This window comes from Sinocyclocheilus grahami, unplaced genomic scaffold, assembly GCF_001515645.1.
Source record: "Sinocyclocheilus grahami isolate Dianchi unplaced genomic scaffold, SAMN03320097.WGS_v1.1 scaffold133.1, whole genome shotgun sequence".
Lineage (NCBI taxonomy): Eukaryota > Metazoa > Chordata > Actinopteri > Cypriniformes > Cyprinidae > Sinocyclocheilus > Sinocyclocheilus grahami.
Genome location: NW_015505312.1, coordinates 255,865 through 266,448, shown reverse-complemented (window position 1 = coordinate 266,448; position 10,584 = coordinate 255,865). Strand labels below are relative to the sequence as shown.

The 10,584-nt window shown below is 36.4% G+C and overlaps 1 protein-coding gene across 3 annotated transcripts in view; it reads right to left on the bottom strand.

The window, feature by feature from the left end:
• taok2a (TAO kinase 2a) overlaps nt 1-9,273 on the bottom strand; it is a 25,704-nt gene extending 16,431 nt beyond the window's left edge. For 2 of the 3 annotated variants that reach the window (XM_016279693.1, XM_016279694.1), the window contains exon 1: nt 4,513-4,553. In XM_016279693.1, the coding sequence (XP_016135179.1) occupies nt 4,513-4,533 (21 nt within the window). In that variant the 5' untranslated portion in view covers nt 4,534-4,553. Of the gene's footprint in view, nt 1-4,512; nt 4,554-8,803 lie in introns of those variants that run through there. The other variant, XM_016279695.1, reaches the window with a different exon arrangement.
• Between the last annotated feature and the right edge of the window lie 1,311 nt (nt 9,274-10,584).

The window sequence follows — 10,584 nt, the reverse complement described above, 5'->3', positions numbered from 1 at the left end:
TTAGGGCTGGGTTTTGACACAAATTTCACGATTCGATTCTCATTCACAAGCTTGTGATTCGATTATATTGGATATATATCAGGTACAGTACATGGCAAATTTTCTCAAGGAAAAATAATTTCTCAACTAATGCTGCAAAATATACATGAGAGCCAGTTCGTAATACATTACTATAATATTGAAGGTTAAATTTGACTGATTTGTTCAAATTACATTTAAGTTTTTTTAAATAATAAAGTTACAATTACATAATATTTCTACTTCAATTCGTTTTTTTTATATAAACAATGGTGGCTGTCATAACTTGATGGATTTATTCAAACAAAAATTAAACATTGAAGAACAGTAACATTTATAATGAATATGTTATATGGTGCATATATTTAGCTAAATGCCCCTCTCTACAGTTTATTTTTCTATCTGACTAATGAGTTTATGGTTACCGAGGTAAATGTGACGTTACGTGACACATTGTTTACAAGACGTTATATTGACGTCTTTGCGCAGAGGAAACACTGATTGAGCGATTACATGAGACAGGATACGGATTATAAAGTTGTACTCTTTCTTTTAACTTGCCTTCGGATGTTTAGTCATGTTTATTTTGTGCTGAAACTGGTATTAATGTGGAGAAGATTAGTTCACGTGCGCCTCGCGCTGCCACTTTTATTGAACTGAGGCGCTACAGCGATCTATCACTCCACATTAAACGGCGCCAAAACGGCATTTATTGTTGAATACTGCAATACAATGGACAGAATTTGAAATCTGAGACTTGTCTGAGATCTGAGAGTTTCATATTAAAAGTACCAAAGCACAATGCTTATTGCGATATATTGGATGGGAAGTGCCCTTCAGTGTTCTGTCCATTAACTGAAAACAGGCTAGACTAATTGATTCTTGGGATTTAAGAATCGATATTGTCCCGTAAAAATGAGAATCGATTAATAGAGATATCGATATTTTTTACCCAGCCCTATGTATTATGTTTATCTGCAATATCACAAAAACAAGGCATTGAGTCTCAACTTCTCAACAGGTCGTATCTTTACTGAGACATAACTCAGGACTTCCTATTAGGACTGTCATTATTGATTATTCCAGAAATCAGCCGATTATCGTGACTATTAATCAAGAAATTACTTTACCGATTACTTTTAATTGTAATCAAGGATTTTTAAAAACTGAGTACTCAAGTTAAATTGAGTAATCATGACAGCCCAACGTCCAAAATGAATAAAACCAAATCTTAGAGCCAGTGAAAATGGCTTAAAGCCACCAGGCACTACCTTCATTAGGAAGATAATACATAGTTAAAATAGTAAGATAATGACCTTGATATAGCCTCAGTGACGTGAGTGATTTGAATCAAGGACATACGGTCTTTGAAGACCACATCGGTTTCAACACGCGAGTCACGTAATGGCTTATCTCGATACAAAAATGTACTAACTGGTTTGTCTAAGATGCTATTAAGTTTTTTTTCCAAAATACCATGAGGCATCAATTCCTTGACCAAGTAAACGGACTGAAAATATGAGGAACAAAAATCACATTTTAGTTACAGGTGCAGTTTACATGGCTATGCAGGGTAAAACTGTTAAGTGACCACACTGTCATAGATAAACAACAATGGCTAAGACATATTTACAGCTCGATTCACCTGTCAAAAGGGTAATTCTAAGCTGTCAATTTACACATTTGTTTGGGGAGCAACATTTGGCAGGATGTGCTATTTTTTAATATTATATCAGATTACTCAATTAAGCAACCGATTAATGGATCAGTAAAGTATTTTTTTTAACGGCAAAAAATTTATTTTACAATATTAATGTTTATACTGCATTTTTGATCAATTAAATGCAGCATTGGTGAGCATAAACTTTTTAAAACATTTAAAAAAATCTTTTGAATGGCAGTGTAAAGCCCAGTTCAGACTACACGATTTTAGCCCGATTTTGGCACGATCTGCTTGACGTAGGGTGTCGTGGGGATTCGTAAACGACAATGGGCGTCGGGATGCAAGATTCAACCGATTCATCACGTGAAGTGTGTCATAGTGGACGACAACCAATGTCACGTCTGCGGTGCTTCAAGACGTTAACACAGAAAGACTAGAATGTTTATTTTTTTTCCATCATCCACAACGAGTTCCGTCACGTCAATGTCAATTTTATTTCTATAGCACAACTAAACAACAACAGTTGACCAGTGTGCTTTACACCAATACAAGAGACAGTAAAATATCAATATATAATTAAGAAAATTATAAAAGCAAAAACACACTGTGCAATACATTTCATTACTGACCATATGCCAATTCAAAAAGGTACGTTTTTAACCTAGATTTTAAAACCAATATGGTTGGAGCAAATCTAAAATTGGAGGGTAGTGCATTCCACAATCTGGGAGCAGCTACTGAAAAGGCACGGTCACCCCTACTTTTCAGCTTTGATTTCAGAATACATAGCAATCTCTGATTAGACGACCGGAGAGACACAACTGGATGATGTTCTGTCAGTAAATCCGAAAGGTAAGGAGGGGCCAGACCATTTAAAGATTTAAATACTAAAAGAAGAATTGTGACACAGGCCGATAGGCCTTCGTACATGTTTTCAAACATAACAAAATGAAAGAGAGACAACGGTATCGGTTCTGCTAGGTGGATTTTTACAATGGAGGAAATGTTCGTGGCACTATGGTTTTTAGACCGAGTGAAAAAAGGCCAAATAAAAACTATTTTACCTAGGGATGCACCGAATGTTCGGCAACCAAAATTATTCGGCCAAAAATAGTGAAAAGACCAAATAAATTGTACTGAACAATGACGTGACGCGATCAAATAGAGGCGCGCGCTAATGCAGCAAACATGACGGCAGTGTGGAAGCATTTAAAGCTGTTTGAGAAAGAGGCAAAAATCATTACAAGCACCGACAGCGAGAGACTGTTTAGTACTGCATCGCATGTCTTCGATGAGAAGAGGAAGGGTGGTTGTTGCTGGTTACTGTATGATGATTAAAATCGCGAAATGCCCTTAAACAAATAAACTGCAGAATGTTATGTTTTCTAATACACGCAGGAATTGCAGGTGTTCAAACATCGCTGCACGAGCTCGCGGCGGCAGGGTTCAAAGTCCAAAGTGCGAGGGAAATCTGTGCTGAAACTGTTACTCGTCAGCTGCTCAGTAACATTTTTATGAATTTTTACAAGGCATGTGACAATGCGATACGTGCAACAAACTTCTTCCCAAATTCGTAATGAGAATCATTTGTCAACAAAAAGAAGCACTGAGGTCTTCCTGCGGGTTTCTGCCTAAATAAAAGTTGAGAAAAAGAACTCCGTCAACATTAATAAATATTATTGTAATTTTACTGTTGCTCTGTAAAATGAAATAAAAAAATTAAAATAATAATTACAACAGCTCTATTAAAACATTTATTGTAACATTTACACACAATGTTCAGACTAGGATCTATAATATTTTCTAATGTTTTAAAATAAGTCTCTTCTGCTGAGCAAGGCTGCATTTATGTGCAAGGCAAAAATACATGCCTGATTCAAGAAGCCAAAAAATATTATTTTACCAACTTATTAATTTTAAGTTAAGTTGTGTTTTATTAGTATAATGTCTGCTAGAATGCTAAAAAATGTTCGGTGTTAAGTAAATATTTTTCAATTGTTGTTTTGTAAAGGACTTTTTTCTTTGAAAAGCAAGACGAAACAGTAAAAAGCACATTTTGGGTATTTCATTTATGCAATGGTGAAAAAATTGGCAAGATTGGGGAAAAAATTTGAAAAACCGTGTTCAGTGTTTCATTTTGTTCGGCTTCTGCCAAGAATTTTCATTTCGGTGCATCCATAATTTTACCTCAGGTCTCTTTGACAGTGCATACTGTCCTCTTCACGCAATCCAGATGTGTTTCCACTGTCAGGTTTTCTATTTTTTTGCACTTTTCAGACAAGACACGCTGTTTGCTAGCCACTGTTTGTTTATGCTCATGTCACTGCCTGTCTAGTCCCGCGCTATCGATGACAGCATGCGCGTCGTTAAAGAGGTAAGCGATGAATGGTCGGGTAGCAACGTGCAGTCTGACATGTTTCTTGTTCAAGACACAACTAAATTTTAGGAGTCAAAACCACATGCCCGGCATAAACATTGTGTAGTCTGAACTGGGCTTAAGTAGGGGGAAAAAAAAGAATAATAAAAAATTAAACCAAAATGCAGGCAAATGGCATAATTCTAAAAAAAGTTTTTGGTTGGGGTGAAAATGTTTTTTGGAAATGGAACCAAGTGTGAAAATAATCAAAATGCCACTCTAAACTTGAATCGTGAACTCCTCTCATCTCTTCTCTGGCTTGGCATATATGCCACAATCTGGTATCTGCAGCACACCATAAAAGACTCAGAAGTCTGTGACCCACTTAGAAGTTGTGAGACTTGGTGCTGCGCATTAATAATGAAGATGCAATAATCTGCCCTGGTTGGATGATTCAAAATCAGATGTGTCGTACCTTCTTTTTCATCTTCTTCATGTTAGCACACCCAGTGCTGTTTGTTCGCACTGTGTGAATATGAAGAAAAACAGACCATCGTTCGACGCATCACACATCTGGTTAATTTACATTCAAACACAATCCATAAAGTACACATGCTTCTCAAAATATAAAGAAAATCCTGGCCTCCATCTCATTTGCATATGCATTTTAAATTCACACATTATGCACAGTGGGAAAAATAAATATGTATTCTGGCTTCAGGAAGAGTGGTTTAGTACAATGTTTGTGAGGGAGTGAAAAAATATTTTGGGCTAAATTATAGTAATGCAATTAACTATTATTGTAAATAATTCATCTGCCGTTTACCACTTTGGTTAATCTAAAATATTTAATAATCATGTTATTAACAATTTGCAAGGCTAAAACATATGGTAGATTAGTAAAAGCAATGTCAATGCAATTTCCTTTTTTCTGTTTCTTGTTACTGTAATTTTCCTTTTTTTTTTTTTTAATCTCATTTAATGTTACTCTAAAAACAGCTACAAGAAACACTTCAATAAAACAAAAATGCAGTAAACAGCATCTTCGCCTCAAATATTTGCATGGTTTAAAGAAAATATTTGTCAGAAACCTGACCTGATGAAACTATTCACATGATCTCCATGCTCTGGCATTGATCGATACTGAAATCTGATCTAAATGTTTACTGGGTGATAGCAGCCCATCTATACTCAAATGAAAAAAACACTCAAACATGAAGACTACGAAGACATTCTCACATTAGTTGGCTTATCAGACAGGTGGAGACTTGCAATTTTTGAGATTCTTTTGCTCTTATCTTGATGTCTTTACTGGCTCTTGAGGCTCAAGGTTTTATAAAAACACAAATACAATCCAAATAATTTTCCACACTGTATCGCCTTTCCTGACTTCACTGAGTGTTGCAGAACTGTAAAAAAAAAAATCACAAACACGGAGCTGTTGTATTAATTCACAAAAATTTAAATCTGAAACACCGCAATCTTGCATACTAAAATATGATTTAACAAACACAATAGACTGTCAGTCTGAGTCTAGACATGAAGATTTACACTCGATACATTTCAAAGACATGCAAATGAATAGAAACCACGTAGATATTTGATTTAAGAGATGGGTGAGGCCTATAAAGTCAACATGGACTGTTCGAAACCTATTTTTACCTCTGTAGTCTGACAAGTTTCTGAATGAAACAATATTAAATGGGAAAAAGTAGGGCGGGACTTGATGTGATCTATTGGGAGTTGACAATGGAGCCAGATGGCTGAAGGGAAGGGGGTTGAAAATGGGGATCTGTGATATCAGTAGAAAAAGGAGAGTTGTTTCCTTATATAAAAGATTATTAAGAGACAACACTGTTTGTAAAAGAAATATCATGCATTAAGAAAGCAAATTACGATTAGGGTCCATTGGCTTTAAAAGTTGTGACATTACTGAATTAAACAGACCTTTTCTTCTGTATTCGAGTGCAACAGATTATCGAAAAACTAAAATGTAGGGTGGGTTCTATTCACTGGTTGTTGATTGGATTGAGCTGCTTGCAGGGTCGGGTTTTAAATGGACTAAATGATTTGAGAAGTCCTACATACGCCACCAGAGAGAATCCTGTAGATTTCACTAGAAAGTTGCATTATGACATTTTGAACACTACAAGGCCAAACCTGTTTTAATAAATGAAACATGCTCGGTTGTTCACAATAGGGCTGTGCGATATTGACGAAAAATGCGATATGCGATACGATAATGCTTAAAGTGCCACATGCTCAGGTTTTACTCAGCTGTTGCTGAGTCAGTTCTGTGAACTTCTATAACTATCTTGTGTCATATATATAGTTATTTGTATGTATGCATGTATGTATTAAGAGCTCCTGTAAAACCACAACAAATTCCTTGTGTTTGCGCACACTTAAGTGGTGAATAAAGCTCATTCGAATTCTGATTCTAATATAACTAGCATACATGTTTCACTTTTTGTGAGAAGAAAGCACCCCTACAACAACTTCTGAAAGTGAACGTTAGTGTTTTACTCGAGCATTACATAATGTCATTTTAACATTAGTGTAATCATTTTAACATGAGTTTAGAAACTGAATAATAAAAAGGAAAAATAAAACACTGCTTAGTACTTCCTCTATGAATTCAATATGCACCGATTCTTATTTAAGCTATAAAAGTTATTTAGGTAAGAGCAGTGAGTGATTTTCTCTTTGTCTTTTGTTCATGGCCCCAAATATTGCAAACCGTAGCGATATGCATATTGCGATATGTATATTTGCGATATTTTGATATATTGCACAGCCCTAGTTAACAATAAGATCAATTACAGGCATTCAGTAAATAATTTTCATTTCATGCCAACTTAGAACATATCTGACATGGAGCACAAAGGACCCATGATAGACATGGCCGTTCCCGACGAACACGTGTTGGGACTTTGATATATTGCACAGCCCTAGTTAACAATAAGATCAATTACAGGCATTCAGTAAATAATTTTCATTTCATGCCAACTTAGAACATATCTGACATGGAGCACAGATGACCCATGATAGACATGGCCGTTCCCGACGAACACGTGTTGGGACAATCAGCTCAGAGAACAACTCCAGAACAGACACTCAGATCAAAATATAATACTTCAACCAGACACCCCTGCACAATAAGTCAGACGGTAACTCAATCACACCGTGGGAGACAAGCAAGGAGGTAAAAGCCAAGGAAGTTCATCTGAGTTTCAAAGCTTTTAGCGGCATAGGAAACTTTTGTCATTTCTGGTTGCTGTAATGAAGACTAGAAAATACATCAAGGAGAAGCACGTCATTTGAGCTCTGTGGATCACCAGTACTTCCTTTGCTTCAAACAGCATGATTACAGGGTGGTGGGGGTCTATGGGATAGAAGCCTATTTCGCATTTCCTGTTTAAAGAAAGGAGGTTCACGTAAGATCTAAGGGAAAACCCACAGCTGCAAATCAACCCACAATACGACTCTTTAGAACAGTAGTGCTCAATTTGCACATTTTGGATATCAGTATATTTAAGGGATGGTTCACTCAAAAATGAAAATTCGGTCATCATTGACTCACCCTCACGTCATTCCAAGCCCATTCGTTCATCTTTGAAACTCAAATGATTTCATTTTATAAAAACCTAAGAGGGTTCTGACCCTTAACTTTAAAGTTAATGTAATCCAAACTTTGATTCAAAGAATTCCTAAAAACACTGATTAATTGTTTAAATGTGAATAAAATCCTAAATTAAATCTGTTCATCGTATAAAGCAACGATGTCTACTCAGATGATTTTTTTTATTCTTATGATTATGTTTACCATGTCTTTTATGGACTTTTAGAAGCATCAAAGTTTTAGCCACACTGATTTTCAATTGAATGAGTAAAATATATCAGGTTTATTAAAAAAAATAAAAAATTAAGTAAACCTTCATATAGGCTTGGATTAGGGTGAGTAATTTTTGAAAGCATTATCATTTTTGGATGAAACATCTGTTAACCCCACCTGATTTATATCTTCAGTTCACACATATAGGCTCCAAGACCTGGGTGTGTCATCCAAAACCTGCAGCAATCAAGACTGAGAAGTGCATCTTTACAAAGTATCGATGAGGTCTTTGACAGTCTTCTAACGTTACACAATAAATATCAAGTATTGATTACACTTAGCCTTATGTGCTATTATTGTACTTAAATGGTACCCAGTAATGTTCTTCCTTCCACCCACTGAGTGCACTTAAATCCATAATGTGTTTGTGCAGTTGAAGCACACCTTTCACATCACTTAAAACCTTTGGAGTTTGTGTGCAGTGCAGCACTTTTGTTGGCCTCGGGGCTGAATGAATTGTCAAGTGCTTTTTAAAAAAGTGTGAAGATTTGCATACTATTGTATAAATGCTAATTAGGGATGGGGGCAGAATCAGCTTCCGGTGTTCTGCTGGAAAAGGGAAACTAAACAATAGAGAAACACACCGGCTGTCTCTCAAAACGGCATTTTAGGTTATTAGAGACAAAATATTGTGTCCGATGCTCACTAGGTTTTGAGACATATCCATTAACTTAAAAGGGAATGGTTGTGTTATGATTTAGGTACAAACCCATGGTTATAGTGTAATGATGGAAGCTGTCCGGCTAGTTCATGACAGGCTCGAGATGAGCGTCTGTCAACACCGAAAGCCTGAAATCTATGCCGCTATAAATGTCTCACAATCACCATTATGTTATAAATTCAAGTGTTCAAATAAAACGGACTGTCTTACCGTGGTGTGCTGCGATCCTGCGCTTTATTCCCGGTGAATAGTCAGTTCCTCCGCAAATAACCGTGGCGTTTGCTGTTTTTTTTGTCCGCTGCGACGTTTCAAATCAACACACGGTCCATATTTCTACCAACGTCCGCGTTCTAGCGTGCTTAAGAGTATAGTATGATAATTATGAACGTCGTACAACACTTTAGCGTCTATGAAGTCTTTATCTCACTCTTTCGCTAACCGTTCGTTAGCCAGCTAGCCGAATGTTTCCTCTTTGAATTCGGGCCGCGGCTGGTGTACCTGCTCGCCCGCTCCCGCGCCTATCATATTGCACAGTTACATCCGCACTTTTGATTCTCGGTATGATTTGAAGACTAATTTTATTATGGGACTGATTGTCTTTATGTCTAACCCCCTTTTTTGTCCAGGAAACGCAAAATGGCTACGTGGGGCGGGAGCCAACCGGAAGGAAGGTCAAAATTATTTGCCGTGTGTTTCCGGTGAAGAGTGGCGTTGGGAATCTGCCATCTTGATAAGGGCAAAGTTTTTTTTTTTACTTGTTGTAACTAACATACAATGATATGTTGTACATAATAACAACTGCTAGATACATTACACAACTTAAAAGTTTAGATTATAACACTGCTATAATAAACAGACTGCTCTTTTAAACAGAAGAGATGTATTTATACACTTCATGTTACATGTCAGCTTGTTCACTGACCAAAGTGTAAGAAAGTTGCGCACATCCCACAAACCCACACAGGGCTCAAGTGCAAGACAAAAAAAAGTCAAACTATAGCAAAAATACAAACGTATTGGCCCTGACGAAGACCTGATGGTCGAAACGTTGCCTCAATAAATAATTTTTTTGGAGCAGTTACATCAGTGTGCGGACAATACGTTTGTATTTTTGCTATAGCTTGTTCACTGAGCCACACCATTTTTAAGGTCTTTTTTTTTTAATACAGAAAAGTGTAAAATAGGAGGGTTTGGCAGTTACCTTTGCTTTATACCAATTGAAATATCCAAAGCAAACATTTTTTTATATTCTTATTTTATAGTGTTTATCAATTAAGAAAAAGACAGTGTTACAGCATAAAATACATAATGCGTTCATTGGCATTTTATTTCTTTTCTTTTTTTCTTTTTCTGTTTTTAATGCACTCTTGTGCCAGAATCCTTTAGAGCAGTGGTTCCCAACCCTGGTCCTGGAGGCACAGGAACAACATCCTGTAGAGCAGTGGTTTTCAAACCGGTCCTGCGAGCACCCCCAGCACTGCACATTTTCTGTGCCTCCCTCATCTATCACACCTGATTCAGCTCATTAGTAGAGACTGCAAGACCTGAAATGGGTGTGTCAGATATGGGAGACATACAAAATGTGAGGTGCTAGGGGTGCTTGCAGGACTGGTTTGAAAACCACTGCTTTAGAGTAACTGCAAGAGCAAAATTAAGTCAAATCAATGAGCATTTATTTATGCCTAATACAATGCAGATTGTTTCAAAGAAACTTCACATCAATAAACAGGACAATAACAGTGTAAATGCTTAAAATTAATCAGTTAATTACTTCAATTTCAGCTGTAGAGCAGCACTATCATTATTCAGCTCATTTATAGTTGCATTTTTTTTTCAATTCAGTTCAATAACTGTCATTTTCAATGTTCAAAAATGACGAAACTAATTCAATTCAGATGTAAAGCAGCTCTACAGAAGGCAATAATGTTATTATTCAGCTCAAGTCAATTTAACGTTGATTAATTTCAGTTTAACAACAGTGTTCAGTTTAA